The sequence below is a fragment of the Branchiostoma lanceolatum genome, chromosome 10, assembly GCF_035083965.1.
Source record: "Branchiostoma lanceolatum isolate klBraLanc5 chromosome 10, klBraLanc5.hap2, whole genome shotgun sequence".
NCBI lineage: Eukaryota > Metazoa > Chordata > Leptocardii > Amphioxiformes > Branchiostomatidae > Branchiostoma > Branchiostoma lanceolatum.
The window spans coordinates 12,434,439-12,458,382 of NC_089731.1; the positions used below are offsets into that span (position 1 = coordinate 12,434,439).

The 23,944-nt window shown below is 43.6% G+C and overlaps 4 protein-coding genes across 4 annotated transcripts; all 4 read right to left on the minus strand.

The window, feature by feature from the left end:
• Positions 1–511: 511 nt before the first annotated feature.
• LOC136443471 (protein shisa-5-like) lies at positions 512–3,215 on the minus strand. Its single transcript, XM_066440718.1, has 2 exons — positions 3,074–3,215; positions 512–1,458 (listed from the first exon to the last, which is right to left on the minus strand). The coding sequence occupies exons 1-2, from the start codon at positions 3,186–3,188 to the stop codon at positions 1,007–1,009; spliced, it is 567 nt and encodes a 188-aa protein (XP_066296815.1). The 5' UTR covers positions 3,189–3,215; the 3' UTR covers positions 512–1,006.
• Positions 3,216–3,874: 659 nt separating this feature from the next.
• On the minus strand, positions 3,875–7,912 carry LOC136442961 (sialate:O-sulfotransferase 2-like). The gene is made up of 4 exons (XM_066440004.1): positions 7,603–7,912; positions 5,254–5,388; positions 4,641–4,796; positions 3,875–4,077 (listed from the first exon to the last, which is right to left on the minus strand). Exons 1-4 carry the CDS (start codon positions 7,661–7,663, stop codon positions 3,875–3,877), a joined length of 555 nt encoding a protein of 184 aa, XP_066296101.1. The 5' UTR covers positions 7,664–7,912.
• Positions 7,913–8,434: 522 nt separating this feature from the next.
• On the minus strand, positions 8,435–11,978 carry LOC136443467 (uncharacterized). The gene is made up of 4 exons (XM_066440713.1): positions 11,601–11,978; positions 10,571–10,767; positions 10,023–10,194; positions 8,435–9,244 (listed from the first exon to the last, which is right to left on the minus strand). Exons 1-4 carry the CDS (start codon positions 11,683–11,685, stop codon positions 8,829–8,831), a joined length of 870 nt encoding a protein of 289 aa, XP_066296810.1. The 5' UTR covers positions 11,686–11,978; the 3' UTR covers positions 8,435–8,828.
• A 572-nt stretch (positions 11,979–12,550) lies between these two features.
• LOC136442962 (uncharacterized) lies at positions 12,551–19,682 on the minus strand. The gene is made up of 8 exons (XM_066440005.1): positions 19,486–19,682; positions 18,490–18,638; positions 17,725–17,965; positions 16,542–16,658; positions 15,546–15,668; positions 14,532–14,728; positions 13,351–13,525; positions 12,551–12,993 (listed from the first exon to the last, which is right to left on the minus strand). The coding sequence occupies exons 1-8, from the start codon at positions 19,553–19,555 to the stop codon at positions 12,551–12,553; spliced, it is 1,515 nt and encodes a 504-aa protein (XP_066296102.1). The 5' UTR covers positions 19,556–19,682.
• Between the last annotated feature and the right edge of the window lie 4,262 nt (positions 19,683–23,944).

Sequence of the window (23,944 nt, forward strand, 5' to 3'; positions counted from 1 at the left end):
TTTAAAGTGTGCAAAACTTTAAATCATTTCGATGTAAATAAGTGAAAGTATATGTCACAAAAGCTATTTTGTTAGCCAGTAGTTTAACATTTACACACAAAACACCGACAGAATTATGGTCACTTAAATTTCTAGTAGTAGCATGAAATACGATATCGTGACCCATAAAAATCCTATGTCTAAATTGATACACGTTAATGCTTTTGCACATTCTTCTGGCCTTAGATGCACGAACTCGACTCAGCGAATCTAAAAGGGGGAACAGAAATCAGGTGGTGAAAATATCTAAATTTGGAGTAACTGCTACCAGATGAAAACATCCATATATTGACACTAGCTGCTTAGCCAAATAAACAGTATAAAGTCTATACATATCTAAATCTATATGCTAGCTGCTTCGCCAATCAGAATATAATTAGAAAAATTTACAATATAAACAGTTCTCCACCAACTAAACTACAGTATCAACACAATGCACACAGAAAAGAAAGAATCCTAGTCATACTTAAGTTCTTAGTGGTCTCTCACTGCATGGGCAACGATGAAAACAACGTCGTAACAAAATGTTCAAGGTTACTGTCTGTTGGTTGATTGCACATTTGCACATGGAATGGCCCAAGAGAATATCTTAGTTACAAACCTTTTGCTGGTAAAGTCATATGGCAACCATAATCATGCTTGTGCCAGATATCGATTCGGAAATTCTGACCATGGAATCAACTAAGACAAGTATATATATAACAGATGCTGATAGTCTACAGGGCGAACTTTTCCCCAGGTCCAAGAATGGGGTAAGATAATACATAACTGCCTGTGGACAACTTAAAGCATGTTGACATAGTTGTAAAAACACCAAATTCTTAAAAGTGTTGTTTTCTCCAATATCAGTTCTAACAGAATATCGTAACTAATATCATAGCTAGCATTTCATTGTCAGATGTCATCATCTCTACAGAAATGATTCAAAATGCAGAGGAGAGATGGTCATGTTGTGCGTGGACTTCAACTACTGAGAGTAGAGCTGGCCTTCGGATGGTTTGGCAGGTTCTTCGTAGGCTGGAGGAGGCGGGATCTGGCTGGGTTGCTGTTGAGGTTGCATGGACTGGTTAGGTTGCGGGTAACCTGGAGGCTGTTGGGTGGGTTGCTGGTACGCTGGTGGCTGTTGAGGCTGCATGGGTTGCTGGTAAGGCTGTTGAGGCTGCATGGGTTGTTGGTAAAGGGCGGACTGTTGAATCTGCATGGGGTACGCCCCACCCACAACGATTCCGCTGGTAGGATACATCATGTTGGTGTGGACCACGGTGGGACCGCCTGTAGACACACCCGTGGTCGTGACTCTGGACGGCTTGCTGTTACAGACCACGCAGCAGAGGATGATGAACGGCACGGTGAGGAGGATGATCACACCGACCACGATCCCAATGATTGCTCCGAGTCCAAGGCCGGGCGATGCTGGCTCTAGAAAACAATTGGAACATTTGATCAATCTATCTTTGCGCACACCAATGGTGCCTGGGACAAAGCAAACCTGAAGGCAGTGTCGTATCTACTTTTGTAACTGTAAATGATAGTGTAATTTGATAACTGTAGCTTCATGTAACGTTATCAGAAGGCAATGATGTTCAAAAAGGTAAGAGTATACGACAGGGCTCTAGCCAGCGCCAGTTTTGCCGTAAATTTACGGGACTTTGCTGCTGGTTACGGAAAAAAATTAAAACCAATCCGTAAACCTTGACGGACAAAAATCGGGAGGAAAGATATAGACAGGGCTTGAACTTTTGCAAAGACCTCCAGAAAAGAAGCGGAAGTTTGAAGCGAAGGCGCGGAGGTTGCAATTGCCAGTGGTTCGTGGGCCGAGAGAAAATCAGCCTCGTACGCCCCCCTCCCCACTACCAGTGCCCCACTGGCCGGTCGCATCGGGCTGGCGTTTTTTTCTGCTGTTTTCCCCGGTTCACCGCCAGTTATAGCCACACAAAAAATACTCCGGTAGTTACCAGCCAGTTACCGTATTTTGTGGAAATATTGTTAAAGTTTACGCCGAGTTACACGCACACTTTCTTCCCGCGAAAACTGGTGTTGAGAGTTTGAGACCTCAGAATCAGATGTTGTCTACGTAGCCAATAACAGCGTTCGTTCACGCCGCGTCACGGAAAATGGACCAATGACATACAAGTCTCGCGGTTCACGAGATGTTAGCTTTAGCGCGAATCCGCGAGGTTTTATCGGAATTTGATATTTGAAGGCTTGAATCGACGAATTTTGATCAAATCAAGTGGAAGTTACCGGAGAAATCGACCATGGAAAACATGGAAGGAAAATATTGAACGTCTTTAGGGCGTTCTGTCCAAAGTAGGGTGTCTCATTTCCTACTATATTTAGTACAGGGCGCAAACGGGACCGGTGTTGAAAATGTTTTATTTCTGCCGACAAAATTCACGTGTATAATTGTCAAATATATTATAAGAAAGTTTTGTGGTGCTAAATTTAATTTATTTGCCGATTGTATACAACGAAGGCCCAAGTAATTTTTCACCAAAAGAGATGGCATTATTAAAGCTTTATCTACCAGCAAAACTTTCCCCTCAAAATGCTGGAGATAGCGTTTCAGAGGGTCTACATTTCAAATTTTCCCGGGGGGGAATACCCCCGGACCCCCCTAAAATTGTCGCGCCTACGGCGCGACGCCTCGCGCCTTCGGCGCTCGACATGTTAGGTTTATACCGAAAATTTGGGCTTACGGGATAAAATTTCAGGCTGGCTAGAGCCCTGGTATACGATGAAGGTCATTGTAGCTTCATGTAACGTTGTCAAAAGGCAATGATCTTTTAAAAGGTAAGAGTTTCCGTTAAAAATGCGTACGTGTTGAATTGATAGATTTCATTTTTCATGCCATAACTACAATTCTTTGATCAAAACAGTTTGCATCCTACACCAGTACATACTTTATCTAACATATTATCTGTAAGGTAATCAGTTATGTCATGCTATTTTGTCTTTTTTGTCGATTTTGTAAAACAGATCACCCGTTACCGCGGCTACAACTGTATAGATATGCTGTATATACTTTACTTACTTTCCTCGCAGACGATACCAACGTCGTCACCATGACTACAGCTATGACTTCCCGGGCCATCGTAGCTGCAGTCGAACAGGCTGCTCTCTTCCCCACCACACCCCAGGTTGGCCATCTTGATAGTACCTGAGCCTGTGATTATGTAACGGCCAACATAGCGCATTGTGAAATCAGTCAAACACTGACAGTATTAGCCTCCGATGCAGACTCAACCCGGCTGTTTTCTTTTTCAAGTTATTGTTTTTATACTATTTTTTTTTTTCTCTTTTTCAAGTTATTGTTTTTGTACAATTATATTTTTTTCTCTTTTTCAAGCTATTGTTTTTATACTATTATTTTTTTCTTATTGCCGGCCGGCCAACAATAAGAAAAAAATATATAATAGTATAAAAACAATAGCATGAAAAAGAAAACAGCAGGGTTGAGTCTGCATCGGAGTCTAGACAGTATCGTAATAAAGACAGTTTCGTGTCTATACAAATACAGATCACAGACTAGTGAATTGCCCACTTAAACTTAAATATTTGTATTCATGATAAATTGCGCAATGAGTCGCTGTTTTGCACTAAAACATGACTATTGTAAGTATCCAGGGGGGTGCTGGCATACTTATTAAAAAACTAAAACAAAATCAAAGTCGACAGAAACTAAAATCACTTCAATGACTCGTTCAAATACCGATGAGTAATAGTATGCATTGTGTCATTAATCAACATGAGAATGATATGAGCCTATCCATTCCTAGTAGTATGTAGATGTAACTTCAAACGAAACTGTATTCTGTGCACTATTTTTATAACGCTACTTACCTTGTCCGAATGAAGAAGAGGTGCGCACGTCCTCGGCGTCTCCGTGTCCAAGCATTTTGCAGGCGGCCATGGCGTCGTCCATGTCGAAGCCGCTGTCACAGACCGTCCCCCAGTCCTTGGTGTTGGCTGCCCGGACTTCAACACGCCCCTCTCTGTTATTGCTGCCGCCAACTAACCTGGCTTCGTTCTGAAGAGCTGTACACATTGTAGGAGGAAGGTCAGTTGTCAAGCCTTTTGGCGACGCCTTGAGGGTGGTGTCCGTTTCATAGTCCTACTAGTAGTATTGTGGACTCGTTTTGAAAATATTCTTAACAGTTGTGAATGTGGATTTTCCGCTTCCAAGTATATGCACAGGTAAAGGAGCTATTTGGAGCACTGTGATAGTTTTTCATCTATGTTTAAACTACAGTTTACTTTATGCAATTTATTGACATTTCGGCCATTCATGTGTCAAATAAAGACAAAAGATGTCAGTTTAATAGTGAATGATTTAATTGTTCAATTAACCACAACGAAAGAACCGAACTATTCAAAGAAGTCATCACAAAATCACAGAACCTACAAATTTTAGAAAAAGTGGCGCTTTTCCTCTTCCACGCACTGCCTCCAGGAAAGACGTCAAAGCCAGCTTGTCTAGATATGGCCAACACTAGTCTATTGTCACATGAATGTTTTCCCCTATATTTCTACCATGTATCTGCAATCAGCCCTCGGGTATAAACTTGCAATAAAACTTTCTACGATGACAAGGTACGTACCCACTACTGCGTACACGGACAGCTTCAGACTCCCGCCACACTTCTCGGCATTGTTCCCGGAACAGTCGGAGTTGCAGGACGAGTCGATCAGGGCAAGCGGAAGGCTCTGGAAATTCTGTTCTGTTCCGCAGAAACACTGCCAAGCAAACTGGCTTCCTGGTGAGGGAAAAAGAAATTGTTTTCTTTGATTGAATCAACTGGACAGTGACTTATACAAACACACACGTCAGGACAAGCCACGCACACACACGTGCGCGCCCACGTACACACACAGACAAGCCACGCACACACACAGACAAGCCACGCACACAGAGAGACAAACCACACACACACACAGACAGACAAACCACCCACAGAGAGAGAGAGAGAGAGAGAGAGAGAGAGAGAGAGAAGCCACGCACACACACTCGTGCGCACCCACGTACACCGCAAACACGCACCGACACACACACACACACATTCATTCATACATACATACACACGCACACGTACACGTATACACACATCGACACACACACACACAAACAATACACATACATACATACATACACACACACACGCACACACACACACACACACACACACACACTTTCACTGTAAAACACACATCTACCTGCGTAGGCGTATCCCTTGTTCCTGCAGTGGTTCACACACCGAGCGTTAGTCAGCTGTCCGTCCCACTTCTCCTCGTGCGGAAAGGCCCGGACGAAAATGTTGTCCTGAAAACAACCCTCGTACCCCGCAGGCGCTGAAGTGGAAAAGAATTGACATGTTGCAGTTTTAAAGGACGGTTTGTACGTTTGGGGGGTGTCCCTGTGGTGTAGTGGTCTACGATTTTGTCACTTACCACATTTGGTTCAAATTATAAAGAGCCAGAAGGCCCGAGTTCGTGCCCGGGTAGAACATGTCTGGATAAGAGGCGCATCGAGTCATACCAAAGACTTTATGAAAATGTTACATACTTCTGAAACAGTATGGAAGTTAAACACACTCCACTGCCAGTGGCCTAGCCCCCTGCTGCAGTGATTGCACCACAGTGTGGCCCAGGGCTACGAAACGGAGATGGGCTACGCCCTATACACCTTATGGTGTGGGAGAATTTTGGTCTAATATGTACTAATGTACGGGCATGCTTTCAGAGATATTTTCGACGTTAAATGTTACCTCCATTAACATTAATCCGCAGGGTTACATAAATCCGCCATTTTGAGAAACAGTGGTTTTGAGAGATCTTTAGAGCAGCACCCCCCAGATATGCACAGATATGTTTAGGTATACAGGAGTCCATTATGCTGGGGGGACGTTTGGTTGGAAATCTGTTTCGACGTATCTTTTCGGGGTGTCGGAAATATATACCCTGGTGATAGATGTTATATATTTAAAGACGTAGCATACAGCGTGAATGATATCTACCAGAATATAAGATGATAATTATGTAGGACATGAACGTTTCCTAACGCTGTATCACCACAGCCTCTTCCTACTTTGACACAATTTACTTAAAAAGGACTGTGTTTATAAGGGTTGGCGATTTAAGTTGTGCCTCTATAAAACGAACGTAGTTCTTGGTTACGTATGAGTCCAACATGGCAAAGAAAATATTTTGACAAAAATTACTATTCACTGTTACAAAGTATTATTCTAACTTTTAATGCACACTTTGTACACAACACTGAAGACAACTACAACTGTGTGTTTTTTCATGTTAAGAGGAGGATTTAAATAAGCCACCCGAGTAAGCCACGCAGAACCATGCTTCACTGGTGAAACACTGCAGCCTGATTAACTCCAACAATGCAGTTAAACCACGACAAGTAAAACCAATTTCAAAGATCAGAAAGTCTGAAACAAACGCTATCCTGAACACCTAAATACCCCTTTTTACACATTAATACTTTCTGATTTGACAAGAAAACCATTCTTCTTGTGCGGGAGAAGATAATTTGTAGTATCGCATGGAAAAAAATTCGATTAGATAGTTGTGTGCTTGTTTACCGGGTTGCTAGCCAACCTCAAGCCTTGTCCCTCTAGCCAGTGCATTGCTCTAAACGTCTTTAAGTCAGAAACACCAAATACCGTTCAATAGTCCTGCAATTACAAAGTTCTGCAAGTATAAAGCAACATACATGTAACTGTTGTACATTGGCATGTACTGACAGTTGTAGTGTTGTTGTACATATGCTACATGGCCGTTAGAGCAATGGCCTGAACGGAGATTACAAAGACTACTGACCCGAATCCGTCAGTAAGAATTATGTTCCATTACGAAGTAACAGTCCAGAATGCAGGCTAATCACATAGGGGCTGAGTTTGTCAAATGAAATGATTCAAATGTACCATGGCAAGCTATCAAAACCGCCACGAATATATTGCAGCTAAACTGGTGTTATTTACATCAATGTGTCCGAGTACGTAATTTTCATGTCAGACCACCTGATAATTGACTGGAATAATGTCGATATTGAAAATTAGACGATGTCCTGATTCTCTTGACAGAGACGATGGTTACTATGGCTCGATATGACGTAGTCAGTAGTACACCCATATTCGGTAGGAGAGCTTTGCAATTTCTTATATATATGGGCTACCATTTGCAAATCAAGGAAGACAAAATTAGATTTGTTCGTATACTATGTTAGCTCTTCCTCTCGCCAGCGATGACAAGTCTAATATCTGTGCTCTGACACAATTGCAATGTGCTATTGTGTTGAAGGACTATCTATTCAATACAAATAAATCCTACAACAAGACTTGTAGACAACTCAACTAAACTGACGATTCTAACAAGTGCATTCTAACAGGTGGCACACTACACATAAATATTCTTGTCACGTAGCTAAAGGACACAAATTCTTCCAACATGAACTAGGAAACCGCAACAAAAACCGGAGCTACTTCTAAATAACCATGGCAACAAGATTTGTTGACACGAGTTGTCTGAACAAACATGGCGACTACTCACCTTGCGCGCGTGTCCACTGGATGATAGTCAGCAGAACAAACGCCGCCCACACGCCAGCCATGGCTCCTGTTTGTGTACCGTAGATATCAGTCCTAATGCCTACCAAACCTTTTAGTGGAGAAAAAGTAGAAGGTAGGTAGAAACTACAGCCACACAGGGAGCGGCCGCTCAGTACGTCACTCCACTTGCGTGACAACTAATCTTCCCTACTGTCCTGTACTCAGTAGGGTCCGATCGTACATGGGACGTAGTAAATAGCTGTGCTTCAATACAGGTGTATGAATACGCCAATTTTCGGCACTGTACGTACAGAAGACTTACGTCTCACTTTCTTCACGTGATTATACAGTTTCCGTTGGAAAATTTGATAGCAAATGCGTCGGTTACAGCGAGCTGCACCCTCACTCGGATAAGAAATGGTCAACCCCCTTTCCTGGGGACAATGGAAGTCATACAACCTGTCGGACGTTAGATCGGTTTGTATTGAAGATTGACACATGTTCGGCTTCTGTCCATATTCAAAGGCTATAATAATGAAGAAAGGACCACTTTGAAATGTGCGGTGCCCAAATCGCCTGAATTTTCTTTTTCTTATCGTCAGCTTGTTAGGAACTCTCTGTTGATATAATCAATTCATCAGTCACTGTTAATTCTACAACACGTACAGTTTTTCTCAGAAAATGAAATGATTTGTGTTTAATCTATATTTGTATCTACCCACACGCCGCCATGTGTTCTTGTGGTCCATTTCGACATTCGATGCGTATGTTTATGGCATTCAATGATAAAATAATAACCACAATGGAAATTACCATTAAACACATACATAGTATTCTCTTAACAAATACAAATGAATTTATTATCTTATCAAAAAATCCCTAACATGTCCGGTTTTTAGGCGATTGTCTGCGTGTCCCTCTGTGTGAATTAAGTACAGCTAGTTAATGTACGCTGAACTACAACGCGACAGTAATTCAAAGTCTCTTGACGTACACGTGAAGACTAGTACAAACAAAAAAAAACGAAAAAACGTTAAAAAATCCAGCATTGTCCCGTGCTTGCTCAAACATTTTTCGAGATATTTATCCTTGCTTTCTTGCCTGTTCTGCGAAACTAACTTATAAACAACTTTATTTTGTGCCAGAAGTGGGCCTTTTTATCTGCCCTAGTGTAAGAAGAAAAATAGTAGGTAGCAAAATGTCCGTCCTCAATGTTGTATTCGCGTACTATGACGTTGTAGGTTGTTTCCTAGGCATCTGTAGTGCTTCGTCGTACGGAGGAGGCGGCGGTTCCCGTCCAAGTCCAACCGGCGGTGTAAGAGGCGCCCTGATTGGTTGCTGAAGGTCATACCACTGAAGGTTCCCTTGCGCAGGTGCGGAGGGATACCCTGCTGGCGGGATGTAAACAAGACCCGGAGGACTAATAAATTCCGTAGAGTTTCTTTCAGATTCTGGTACATACTGGCGAGCGTTCCTAAGCGTTGAAGCATTTGGACTTCTTGTAGTAGCTGGAGGGATATTCATAGCCGGGATATCGTCATCATCGTCGTTTCTACAGCACTTACAAATAATGCCGACAAGAACGCACACTGCCGCGATCACGCCCACAACAATATAGACGATGGTGTCGCCGTCGGTTTTGGCTGAAACGGCAAAGAGAAATATAATCAAAATTCGTCGTTTAATATGTGTTTCCTTTCACCCATATCCTTACGAAATTAAACAAGAAATCGGAAACCTCATACCTCCGTGAGTTGTTGAAAATCTATTGACATAATGTACTTGTTTGTTTCTGTTTTATTTAGCCAGGGCGGCCCAACTCAGTGCACTACACTGCTTTGCAGTGGGGCCCTGGATAACACAATACAATCAGTACAAAACATAAGTCTAAAATACATATACACCGATACATACAAAATTTACAGAGCCATAATCCATACTCGTAGTCCATATTCCGTTCCTATCGTAAGGTAATGTAACACGACCAAGTCCATTTTACATATTACATGATCCGCACTCTTGAACTTGACATATTCGGGTTTCTGACTTAGGGGCATGTGCCAACGTTCACTACCTAACAGCCTTCGGAAATCGGCCAAATAGACGGATAACATGCCAAAGAAGTTAGTCCGCTATAGTTCACTCCTGGATGGTATAGTGGACCGTACCCTCTCTCTGTAGCCGACTCCCTTAGCATACTATTCGCTCTATATTCTACTATTTTTTCAGCCATCCGGGGGGCCTGGTAACCTGGTAGAGGCTAGCACTGCCCGGTTGTAACTCAGACCGGGAATAAACTTGGACCCAGGCCAGTGGGAACAAACTTGAACACACACCAAGACAAACCAACAAACAGACCGGAAACAATCCCTCCATACACACTTTAAGTTACAGTTTTTACTTTTTTTAGAGCAAACCAACCTTCTTCCACCCTGTACTCGATGCTGTAGACCCCCTGCGTGGAGTGGTCTGAGAACAGGCGGATGGTGATGCTCTGTCCCCAGGACACGTCATGGCTGTAGTGAACTCCTCTCCAGCAGTAGTGCACCGAACTGCTGTCTGTGTCGCACAGGAAATCCTTCTCATTGCACGCCTAGCGGAAAACACATGAACTGCATAAAACTGACCTTGTAGCGAAGTACACGTTGTCTGAAACGACCTGAAACGTCTGACTGTTTTAAAAATTTGTCCAGTTCCTTGAGTAATTGTTTCTGGCGAAAATGCAGAACATCTATTTATTAGATTCACACTGCGATATGAATTATCTTATTATGAACAAATCCCATTTGCACAGAACCCCGAGATATAACATTATAGAGATACGAATTTCAGTTTTAAAGTTTCTGAACAGACCGCCATATAACGGTACATATACGCATAGTATACTACATCAAAAGAAAAGATTTGCTAATACAGTAGTAATAGTAATATCATTCAAGCTATCAAAGCATCAATGTTACATGACGTACAAATATGTAATCGGAACAGTCATTGGGCATGGCGGTCAAGTTGAAAGCCTCCAAACTGATGACGTAGCCCGAGTCTGTGTAGTAGTTGACGGCGCATTCTGTGTAGGGCGGATACTGGCCGTTCCGGTGGTACGTGATATAGCCCGTCCTGTCGGCTGACAAGTATACCTCCGTCCAACATTTGTCGTACATCTCCTCTGTAGCATAGGGAAAGAGTTTATTAACCTGGCATCCAGTCTACCGTGGTTTGTTTGGGCTCTATTCGGAACAGAAGGGGCTTTCAGCCGCCGGGGTATTCTTTGGCACCCGGTACTAGTTTTACGCGTAATTAGATGTCGTTGGCAATTATGCTCCTACTGCGTAAAACAACCACCGTGTGCAAACGATTACCAAGGCGGCAGAGAGCTCCGTTTGCCCCGAACAACAAACCTTTATAGCTTGGCTGAAAATAGCCCGACCTAACATAGATAGACTGGATGCCTGGCTAAGAGTTTATATATGAATGAACAACATATCTATGATCTATAAGCGAGTCTGTAACACCTATTTGGGAATGCGACCCCCTTGACATAAGGACATGCGATTGATATGATTTTTACCATAAAATACGTGTTCTTGTATTTTTTAACATACATTTCAAGTTGCCATGCAGCAGAATTCAAAATACAGAGGCAGTTTAGGGCATGGCCCTGTTAAACGCTTGTGCAGCCAAACTGGTGACTCGATCCGTTTGAGGTCAATGACCCTGCTGTCAGTTTCCAAGACATATCCCAGGAACACAACTGCAGATAATCTATTAAAGACCTTTATGAAGACAACTTCGTGTCTTTCCTAGTAGATGGATGTTTTATCATTCACCAAGGAAATGTCTCTGTGATTCTTACATTCCAGGGACGTATTACAGCTGGAACATGCCGTCCGTACAAAAATAGCATAATGTAAACACATCAGTTGGGGCCTGGGGAGGGGCAATACATTTATCCCAAGGTTTAGTTAGAATGAAGCACAGTTTAAGACGTTGAAACGTTACCTGTAAACATAGCGGCAAGACCTCTGTATCCGTCGCTGAGAACACTGTCGCAGAGTGCCACCAGAATCGCCAACGTCAAAAACATTTTTGGTCTCACAGTCTTCTGCTGTTCTGCACGTTGACAGATGACGGGCGTTTCCGTCTCCACAATTCTTCTGGAATCTTACCCCCTGATCTCTTCAAATTACACGTCTGACGAACCTATGTAGACGTTTTTAAGTACAAGGACGACTGTGAACACGACAAGTACATCAAAAGTACGACGTAATCGTACGTAGACGTTGGTCGGGTGGACGGCCCTTTGACGTTTCCCTTTGACCCCGTAATGCTGATCGGTAGACTCATGGGGACGCTTGGCGAGACTGATGCAAACTGCAGGAGTACAGTTCAGCCAAGTGAAACGTTCCACGTATTCGCGGTATTCGGGTTATGTAGTGCGTTATTCGGGGAGGAAGACGAAAGGGCGTCGATTTTTAACAGCAGTGATTATAAGATCTTGCACATTATATCACATGACACAAGAACTTCCTAACACATCACACTTTTATTACATCGCACAGAGGGCGATACGATTGTTCGTTAAAAAATGACAGGGCAGGACACTAAAACATATGGGCCATCATAACAACACATCTATATACTAATAAAACATTCTTTCAAATATAGGTCGCCCTTGAACTGGCTTAATGCTTCCTCTATCCCATAAGAAATCACAAACTTGGAACAGATAGTCCATAAAACATGCTCGTGTCATCATAAGTCTATATAAAAGTTTAAAAGCATAAGCTCCAGAGCAACAAATCAAATTTTCAAAGGTACAACGTAACGTGGAGCAAAAACTGATGAGGTCAGTGTGTTTCAGGACATTTTGCCAGTGATTTCAGCGATATGATAAAGTGTTAATTTGTAATGAGGTCATTGTTGATATAACAACACAACAAAACTGTTTATCACGATTGTCGTGATGAAGTCGGTGGTTCTGTTGGCATCCACAGTGCCTGGTCATACGAGGGGGGTGGGGTCGGGGGCTCTCCTGTCGAGATTGAAGGGGTAGGGGGTTCTACCCTTACCGAGGGAGGTACTATGCTGTCACTTGACTGCGGAGGCGCGGATGGATACGAGTATTGGCGGGGACTCGGTTGTGGCGGGACGCGCTCGATCGTCGGTGTTCCCAGTGAACGCGGTCGGTCAGTGTGGACGATAGTCGTGGGATGCAGGTGAATGTTGTCTCTTGGGGTTTCCCCCGGCCACTGGACAGCTTCATCCTCCACTGTATTACCGCTCTGCTCACTCCGGCTCTTTTTACCGCAACAGTACACCGAAACAGCGATCACTAAGATAACTACTAGAATCACCACTACAACGGTCACCACGGTGCTGCTCCCACTGGTACCTATAGAAATAGATAAAGATCAGTTATGCATGTAGTAGAGTAGAGTAGAGTAGAGTAGGGTAGGGCAGGGCAGGGCAGGGCAGGGCAGGGCAGGGCAGGGCAGGGCAGGGCAGGGCAGGGCAGGGCAGAGCAGAGCAGAGCAGAGTCAGGTAGTTTTGACCCAAACAATTTTCTCATCAAGAGCCTGTCACATTGTATAGTCCCATTGATTTAAGCTCTCTAAACGATAACCTATAATAATAACGGGGCCGTTGGATTGAGCAAAACGCCAAGACCTCTGGCTCACCTCCCTAAACGATAACCTATAATAATAACGGGGCCGTTGGATTGAACAAAACACCAAGACCTCTGGCTCACCTCCCTGCTCGATTTTGTAAAATATCTTGAAGTTTCCAGATGTGGACCAGTCCGATGCCAATCGCACCGTGAGCTCCTCTCCGGAAGTGACGTATGAGGCGTCGTCTGTTGAAGTGTGGCACAGACTGAAGTCGTTCTCCCACGAGTCACAGCTACCCGTGATGCCGTCGCAGAGCTGGAGGGCAAAAAGTGGTACATTAATACCTCCTTGACCTGGCACCTAGCTAGCCTCCTTTCATGCTACGGCCATGCAAAGGTGCCCGTAGAGAATGTAGCGCCGACCGGGTCCCGAAGCCACTGGCGACGTTTATTTGTCACAGGCTCCGGGGTTGATTTTAACTCCCAAAAATAACCGGCGCCCGGTAGCTAGCCGCAGGGAGTTCCACAGAGCCACGTAGGGGTAACGTTCGAAAGTGCAAAGAAAGCAGCCCGCAAACTGACCCTTTTCCAATTGTGACCATAGCATTATGCTATGGAAACATTTCCAAACCGGGGCCCAACCGGACTGTATGCGGGAACAAGAAACAAGATTTGTGTCAAGAGATATCCACAAATTATGTCCATGTTTTTTTTTTCTCACTTTTTGTGTGTTTCGTTGTTCTTTGTATCATACTTTTCGTTATACCGACAAATGCCCGGCCAAGCCTCGATTTGGAAATGTGACCATAGCATTAGCAGGCTCCGGGGCTTTTATTCCGATGGCATATCAGTTCTGTTGCACTCGGTTACTATTGTCATCGGTTTCTTGGGGCCCGAGAGACTTGTAGAGCCTGCCAAGGAGGCTAACTTCTAACGTCCTCAATGACAGGCCTTTGATTCCAATCATAGGTCATGTATTTCATAAAAGTGGGAATATTCAAAAGGGGTGAACATGGTGAAATCGGGGCAGAATATACGAATACAAAAATATACGGCACAAACAACTAGAGTTCCACGACCTCATACCTTCGCCAAATGATTTTAACCTTTATGACTGACGTATTGACAACGTCCCTTATATTTTGCTATCTACTGGTATTTCATTTCACAATGTTACATATGTTTTATTTCGTTCCATTTCGTTCCATTTCGTACTTTCTGGGGACCCCTTGGCGAAGGTATTCAAAAGGAGGGAAAAGCTGTCTCTTGATTATACCCCATTTTTTACATTATCTTCCGCTAAAATATAATCTTCAACTAACGAATAGAGTGCCGTGGCAGCTGTAGTCCATCCCGCTGACGTCCCAGCTCTCCAGACGTATGACGTATCCGCTCTGTGTGTTGTACTGTACGGTACAGTCCGTCCCTCGGCTGTACGGCACGTGTCGGCTGTACACGATGTAGCCAGACGTGCCCGGCTGAAGCGTCACTAGTGAGGCGCAACTACCGCGCATCTCCTCTGAAAAGCAGGTAAAGTCGTCGTGGCGGTTAAAATAATTTTTTGGTTTATCTTATTCAAGGCTTCTGTTTTAGTTACTATATTTGTATTATCATACTTGAATTCATGCATTCCTGGAGAAATAGGGTGTTTCACTAATTGAGATTTTGATAAAACCAAGGGAAAACGTGTTGATAGATAAAAACTGAAAGTCACTTTTAGCATATCCTGTCTATAACTCATATGCCTCTTGTGCCTCCTGTGCGTATGCCACATATATTTTACGTGCATTTCATAAAGTCGCTATCGGTCCGGTATGTCGAACTATGGCCATATTCATATGATATGTTCGAAGTCATATCGTGTTCATACATGTAGTATACAACTGAGGCCATATACTTTGTACCTGCTACAATGGTCGCGCAATGAAGTTCTCACATTATGATCATGTACTACATGTAGTAGTATACAATTAATATAATACAACTTATATATCGTATTCATATTCAATATATTGACTGACATATTGATTTAAGTAATATGAAACAGTGTACAACTGAGGCCTCATTCATAAGATACATTCGAACATATCGCATAAGATATATTCATACTAAGATACGAACGAATCGGTTGTTGCTTGACATTTACTTCTTTTCAGATGTGCATTCCAAAGATACATTATTCAAGTATCTGGCACAGGAGTCATCAGGCGTATCTCTCAATACATAGCGGTTTCCGGTCCACACCAGATATATTCGGATACGCCAGGATACTGCTATGAGTATTTTGAATGTTCTTGTGTGGTAAATTGGTAATATATGGGTTGTTCTTCACTCACGAGCTGGACACATCGCCCAGGAGTTCGTCCACTCGTCGCTTCCGTCCGAACAGTCCGCTTCACCGTCGCACATACGGCTGCTGTCTACGTAAGCCTCGTTCGCACAGCGAGAGAGAGGGTAGCCTGAAACATAGTTCAAACGTTTTTGGGGGATTCTGACAAACAGGGTCATCAGAGGTTTTCTGTTATCTTATTCAAAGAAGGGCGGCGAAAGGATTAATTTGGTTACTCCGTATACATTTTTTTTTTACTAAATCGACAAGAAGAAGTGTTGATTGATCATAAAGTTTATTACCAAATTCTTGCATGGCTTTGCAAATAGATACATGGAAGCATATTATATGAAACCGCCATATGTGTATCACCGATGGTAGAATAAGTACAACGAGTACCATGACGACATGACCTACGTGAAGACTACGTGACTTTCAATGTTTAGTCTACATCAGACTTTCTATCATTTAAAGTCGTTACTCAATTCAAAACGTGCAAGACCACCCACACACATCCTTGTAAGTAGAAGTCTCTGCCAACAGAGACTCCGATCAGGATCTCTACCGGTAGAGATCTCTGCCAGATCACGACCTCTACCCTGTTGGCCAGATTGCGATCTCTACCTCTGTTGACAGAGACTTCGAATGGGATCTCTACCGGTAGAGATCTCTGCCAGATCACGACCTCTACCCTGTTGGCCAGATTGCGATCTCTACCTCTGCATGTCGACTTCGCCCACCTGAGACTTCGAATAGGATCTCTGCCGGTAGAGATCTCTGCCAGGTCGCGATCTCTACCCTGTTGACCAGATTGCGATCTCTACCTCTGTCTGGAGGGACTCCGATGGGGATCTCTGTCGGTAGAGATCTCTGCCAGATCGCGATCTCTACCCTAATCGCCAGATTGCAATCTCTACCTCTGTCGGACAGAGACTTCGATCGGGATCCCTACCGGTAGAGTTCTCTGCCAGATCACAATCTCTACCCTGACGGATACACGTACCTGTGCGACAGTCATCAGGCTCGTCACTGGCGTCCCCACAGTTGTCCATGCGGTCACATTTCAACTCAGAATGGATACAGCGGTAGTTGGAGCACAGGAATCTACCACCGTAGCAGCCTAGGAAGGGACGATTGTGGCAAAACAGGCAGAGTTTTACTAAGCTACTGAATCTCTTCAGACATAATATGGAGGAATCTACCGACGTTGAGTTTTAGCCTACTAGGTGCAACAAATGTTTGCCTCGACAACATGCCTGTAGCCAGGATTTTGAAGGGGGGGTTCTTTTTAATTTTTAAGGGACCAGCGAGCGCCGTTGGCACGAGACGAGGGGGGTCATCTTCCTAGGGGGGTCCGGGGGTATGCCCCCCCGGGAAATTTTAAAATTTTAACCTTCTGATATGGTATTTCCTGTGTTTTTGAGAGGTTTTCAAAGGAAGAAATCAGAGACAAAGTTAGCAGTTTTTCTAGGATTTCGGCTCCGTTTGTGATACAAATAGATCCACCTTGAAAAAAAACCCTTGGACGTTAAAAAGAGGACCCTTGAGCGTTTCAATTTCTAAGAATCGAACCTTCTGAAAGGGCATTTCCTGTGTTTTCGAGAGAATTTCAGAGGAAAAATCAGAGACAAAGTTTTTTCTAGGATCCTAGCCTCAGTGGCATTGCTGGTGATACAAATAAGTCCACCTTGAAAAAAATCTTGAACATTAAAGAATGGACCTTCAAGCCTGTGAAAGTGGACCTTCAAGCCAATGGGGGGGTTCGTCCGAACCCCCCGAACCCCCCCCCCCCTGGCTACGGGCATGCGACAATGCTTGGGGTTTCCATTATACCCGAGGGGAGAAAAGTGCGTCATACCCATAGGACGTGGCAATTTTCAAGCGACTTTTGAGAGGAGGCTCGCGCTGTGGAGGTTAACCCTAACCCTAGCCCGTACCATAACCCCAACGCACGCCCACTAACTCACGGAGAAAAAATCTGTCGCAGCAGAAATTTGGCGCGACACCGGGGCTCCCATCCTCGCTCCCTGTTTTATAAGGGAGGGAGTATTGGGACCCCGATAAACTAAAGAGGATGGCACACGGACTTTAGCCGGATCTATCGAAAACTATATGCATTCACACGGTTATGAATGATGGGTGGAAAACAATATGCATTAACACGGTTACATAAAAACCGAATGTACCTGAGCCGACAGCATCCATGTAAGTGGTGTAAAGAATCTTGAAGGACCCTCTGGTCGAACTGTCAGTCACAAGGCGTAGAGTGACCGCAGATGTAGAGGACGTGTAGTCCACAATCCGTTGAGAGTTGCAGATGGCCTTGGTGTGGGCGGTGCGGTCGAAACTGGACACAGCGCCCTCGTACAAGTAGAGGTAGTCATAGCAGTAACTCTGGCCGTTTTCTTCTATATCAATATCGATGAACTACAGAATAGAAAGGGGAAAAAGGTAGATACGTTTTGTTTTAAAGTTAGTAACGTATATTGTTCACATCGACTGGTGTTAACTTTAAGTGAAGTATCATAACATCATGTTACTAGTCGTAACGTCCAAGTCATTTCAACACGGTTTGGGCATATTTTAAAAAGAAAATATATGTTATTCATGTCAAGTCTCTACCAGACTAACTACGCTAGGTTTAGGGGGAATATTTGCTAGGAGAGTTTGGCTACTAGGTTTTCATTTGCAGGAATGTTTCTGACTCTCCTGACCAATTGTTCCCCTTTCGCCGAATTCAACGATCCATACCCCCAGTTGGAAGGCCTGGTGGAGGCAGCTTGGTTACTATGGCCACAGCTCAATGATATTGTACCAAAAGCAGGGCAAAAAACATATCAGAGATACATGTTTAGTCTCAATATTAGTTGCTCTAGTCAAGGAGCAAGAGAGAAATAAGCAAAGAAACACAAATAGGATCGGTGCTTGTGACACAAACTTTCGGTTCTCACCTGCAGTGCTATCCGTTCACTAGTAATGCCTGTCTTCAGAATGACGGAACAGTCGGCTCTGTGATCATAATATCTGTCATTCCGCTCCCACTCGATGTACCCTGAACTGCCTAGCGATGCCGTGCCACCACAGTTCTCTTTCATGTAAACTAGAGTGAAGAATGATGATTCATGTGGTCATCAACCGAGAAAAACTACTCTCCAAGCAGAGGAGGGGTTCCGGCGTTTTTTTAACGTGTTGTTATGCGGGTTTTTTTCGGACTTTCTACTTAATTTGTCATTTTTTGTCTCTTCAAACTGAGACAAAAAAATGACAAAGTAGAAAGCCCGAAAAAAATGCCTAAAAACACGTCAAAATACAGCCGGAACCCCTCCTCTCCTGGAGAGTAAGAAAAAAAACGTTATAGGGAACGTACACGTAACTTGAACTTGTAAAGCAAAACTTTTATAGTAAATCAAAACTTAATTGTTATGATTACACCACATCGTGGTAAATGGGGTTCCTTGAACAACGTTCTTGTTTGTGTCATAATCAAATTATTCTGCTTTAGTAATGGTGCAATAGAAGATAGTGGACGGAATAATACCCCCCCCCCCCCCATGATAAAATATGGATGCATCAGATACAAGTCATTCAATCAGCTGTGAAAGCGAAACAAATAAGATTCTGACCACGTCCATTCAGAATGGCTAATAAGAAAATATCTATTCTCATGTAAAACTGCATCCCGTGTCAGTTTCCACATAGATTTGCACTTCACATGGTTCCAATCAAAACAAATTATTCTTTTAAGCTGTACATCATAACCTACATTCATGTTAAACTAAATCAAATTAAACACCGTCTGGCTGCAAGTAGTAGCATTGAAAAATACGCCATAGATGAGTAACCACAGATAACATTTTATACAAGGCAGTGTATTTATAGAATGGCGAAATGGCTGCGATTGTTGGGCATGGGGAGGGGAGCACCCAGTCAAAATATCAGAGACTTACTTGTTGTGTACGAGAACCCAAGGACAAGACTCGATCCCAGAGCAGTCAGGAGAAGGAATGTGTAAAACATGCCTTTTTGTATAACTCACATTACCGCGTTACAATGGTTGTTGATTAGCTTGTAGATGACGATAAACAAACCCTGTAAGCATCAGTCGGCAAAGGGCATGCAAAGAGTACGTTAGCTATGGACCTCGAGGACGTCCGGACGCAAAAGGCATGATCGGTATGCCACTGGGCTATACCATTCCCTTTCAGCACAGGGGAGGACAGGGTGGAGCTGAAACGCACCAAGCAGAAGTGAAGTGTTGTTTAGATTAAAAACCTTTCAGTATGTCCCCCTTGAAATGCACACAGAAATGGTTGTTTTCGACGTACAAAATGATAAGTTTAATCAAGGAGGTTGGTTTAATAGAAAAAGAACTCTCGACATATCTTTACCTGGACTTCTAACCATTTATATTGAAACTTGCTAGAAGTGCTTACAATATTTCCATGTTTTGATACAAATGCTGGTGTGTTGTCAGCGAAGGCACATTGAAAATGCCGCAGAAACTTGATCTCCTCGCAAAGACCCATGGGATAAGGTCACCACAGTTCACCTTACTTTTTCAGGTGTGAAAGCCTACACCTATTGACAGGTAGCGTTAGCCAGGGCGTCCATGTTTTCTGAACTTATAGTAAGTCGTGGTTAGATCTGGGGATAGCTAAGAGGAACGATATCACCCAGGTGAGACATCCACGTCTTCTGCATACCTTTGGTTGATCATTTGTGGTATGGTGTACGTGTTTTCACACAGCCTCGTTCTAACGTGGGGCTTTCACCTGTTCTTAGGTAACGACAGGAAAAGGGTAGAAGGATTTGGCTAGTCTCACGTAAATTCTTTCTGATGAAAGCCAGACAACATGTGAGGGAATTCTATTCTATTCTGACCTCTGTTAATCATACCGGCATTAGGTCATAGTCATAGCTTGCTGATTCCGTTCAATAATCTATAATTGACTGTTAAGTACTGTTTATTCACTGTGAGGGAAATGCGGAAGTAAACTGGAAGCGATGTCCCTGAAGTTCAAATAATAAAATAGGTCATCCGAGAGCCGCTGAAGCATTCATGCGTTAGCAGACCATGGGAACATTTGTCAGGTTGTTCAACGTGTAGGAAAGCCCGTACAGTAGATAATCTCGATGAAGGCCTCTTCAAGTTACTTATGGGCAGAAAAATATTGCTGCCCTCAATCATCGTGACTGGCTATTGAAACGGTTGTTTTTGTGTCCGTCTACGACGGTCTAGTGCTAGTGTTGCATGTATTGTCTGTCAGCTAAAAATGTGACTGACACAATAATGGAACGAAGAAAGAGTGTAGGGAGATGCGGCTAAATAGACGATGGAAAGCAAACAGGGGAGTAACAAAAACTAACCCTGATGCTTATGTTTGTTTATCCAGTGTGGCTGTCCGATCGAGTGACGATAATGAAATGGGATCGCCTGTCACGGTGCGCATGTTCTTCTTCAGAAGCATGTACGTGTATAGTTTTAACGACAAAAGTTTTAGCAAACTAGTTCTTCCACTATCAACAAAGTAGAGTGCAAAATATTCATGAGTTATAGACATTTGAAAAGACATTGAATGATGGAGGAAAGGCACCGGGCCCTGCTTCGCGCCAATCGATTAGAGATAACAAGTGACCTGAGGTTTAGGAATATTCGGCGACGCCTTCTAGACAGTGGAATCCTGAATCGTGAGAACCTTGACGAGATTGAGAATCAGCAAACACTCGAAGACCAAGCTAAAGCCGTGCTAGACATCCTTCCAACCAAAGGACCAAATGCTTTCTCCGTGTTTCGGGATGCCCTGAAGGACCGTTATCCGCATTTAGCACGGATCTTGAACGACGAAGGCAGTCGTGGACCCCCCGGAGGTACGTATATGTATACATCCATGTGACGTTCTGTTCAGGCTGGACTTATCATATGAATTTACATTTCGACTTTAACAACGAATGGCCATAGGGATGTTCTCATCTATGTCATATATCATAAACCGACATGCCTGATTGTTTCGATTTGTTCTATTAGAGTTCAAAAGCAAGTAAAAGTCTTCGGTCTTCATCAGCTATCTGACGCAAGTGCTGTAGACACGTGATTTTGCACGTATGACGTCAGTACTGGGTCAAAGTTCGTCGGTAGTCTGTATCGCCCCCCGTCCCGGTTGGGCAAGTCCCTTCCTTCACTTTAGATTTGATATTTGCTGCTAGTAGCTCAAATATAAGTGACACATACTTGTGTATCCTCTTCCCAGAGCCACGGGTTTTCATCATCCATGCAGGTGAAGACAAATAACCATTTGTCCGCCCATTGGTCACCAAGCTGCAGCAACAGGGTTTGGCCGAAAAGGACATATTTTTCGACGACGTTTCCACCAAGCCCGGTGAAGTCATTCGGGACAGAATAATTTCGACCTTATCGAGTGAAAGTTTGGAACTTGTTGTCGTAGTCGTCAGTACAGAATTCCTAAACAAATCCTACTGGCCTAAACTGGAGCTTGAAACATGTCTGAAAAACAACAAATGTATATTCCCTATTTGGGTCGATGCTAACGAGGACAACTTCAAGGCGTTTAGTGAGTTAGTGGGGAAGTACTCCCCCACACTGAAACAGATGAGTGCAAAACGTGTACAGAGAGACGATGTTGATGACGAGCTGACAGGCATCGCTGCGGAAGTCGTCCAGCGACTTTCTACATCGACAAGTAGCACACCTCATCCTGAAGGTTTGTAGCCTCATTTAGATCTATTTGAAACAGAAAACACTTTAGAATGCACCACACTGCAACATCACATTGAAGGTCGTTTGGCTGTAGTTATATGTACAATACACCTATGATTACCAAAGTATTGAATTGATGCATGGTTTCTTCTCACTTTCATACAAAGTTCGTCCCATACTATATTAATATGTTTCAGGTACGGGAAATAGATTCCTATAAATATTATAGCTACTGGTATACTGTTCATCGATTCATCTTACATGCTTATTTAGACCTTTTAGTTCTCTTGAGTAGTTGATTGAATTTTGTTTTGTTCACGGCATAGTAAGTGTCTAAAACTCTTCAAGAAGTTCTTTGAACTTAATTTGCCTGTCTATGTCTTTCACAGCGATTCAAACGCTTCTATACCTGGAGCCATCTCCCTCTACAAGTTCTGATGTCCTGTCAGGTGAAGATACCTGTACAGACCAAGACCGTGGTGTAGGTGCCGGTGACGAACAGTGGCTAGAGTATGAAAAAGCAAGGCATTTAGATCTTCTCAAGAACGCGTTGGAAAAGCAGCTAGATTTGCTTAAGGAAGCAGAAGGTTTGCTATCAGAAGACTTCATTACAAAAAAGACAGAGGAAATATTAGATAATTTGTACAGACAGACCATATCCATTCTGAAAGTGCAGATGCCAACGACTCATTACCCGAGGTCCTCTCTACCATCTAGCGATGCCGGTCCATCATGGGCATCAATCGAACAGCCAATCAGTAAAGGGCAAACGAGTGGAAAGCGAGATGCACAAGTCTTGCTCGAACAGTCAACCAGTAAAGAGCAAGGGCGTGATGCACGAGTCTCTCTCGAACAGCCAATCAGTAAAGGGCAAATGAGTGGAACACAATTCTCTCTTGAACAGCCAATTGCAATCGTTAAATGGCAAAAGCGGGATGCACAAGTCTCTCTGGAACATCCAATCAGTAAAGAGCAAGGGCGTGATGCACGAGTCTCTCTCGAACAGCCAATCACTAAAGAGCAAGGGTGTGATGCACAAGTCTCGCTCGATCGGCCAATCAGTAAAGAGCAAGGACGAGATGCACAAGTCTCTCTCGAACAGCCAATCAGTAAAGAGCATGGACGAGATGCACAAGTCTCTCTCGAACAGCCAATCAGTAAAGAGCATGGGCGTGATGCACGAGTCTCTCTCGAACAGCCAATCAGTAAAGAGCAAGGGCGTGATGCACAAGTCTCTCTCGATCGGCCAATCAGTAAAGAGCATGGGCGTGATGCGCAAATCTCTCTCGATCGGCCAATCAGTAAAGAGCATGGGCGAGATGCACAAGTCATCCTCGAACAGCCAATCAGTAAAGAGCATGGGCGAGATGCACAAGTCTCGCTAGATCGGCCAATCAGTAAAGAGCAAGGGCGAGATGCACAAGTCTCTCTCGATCGGCCAATCAGTAAAGAGCAAGGACGAGATGCACAAGTCATCCTCGAACAGCCAATCAGTAAAGAGCATGGGCGTGATGCACAAGTCTCTCTCGATCGACCAATCAGTAAAGAGCAAGGGCGAGATGCACAAGTCTCTCTCGAACAGCCAATCAGTAAAGAGCATGGGCGAGATGCACAAGTCTCGCTCGATCGGCCAATCAGTAAAGAGCAAGGGCGTGATGCACAAGTCTCGCTCGAACAACCAATCAGTAAAG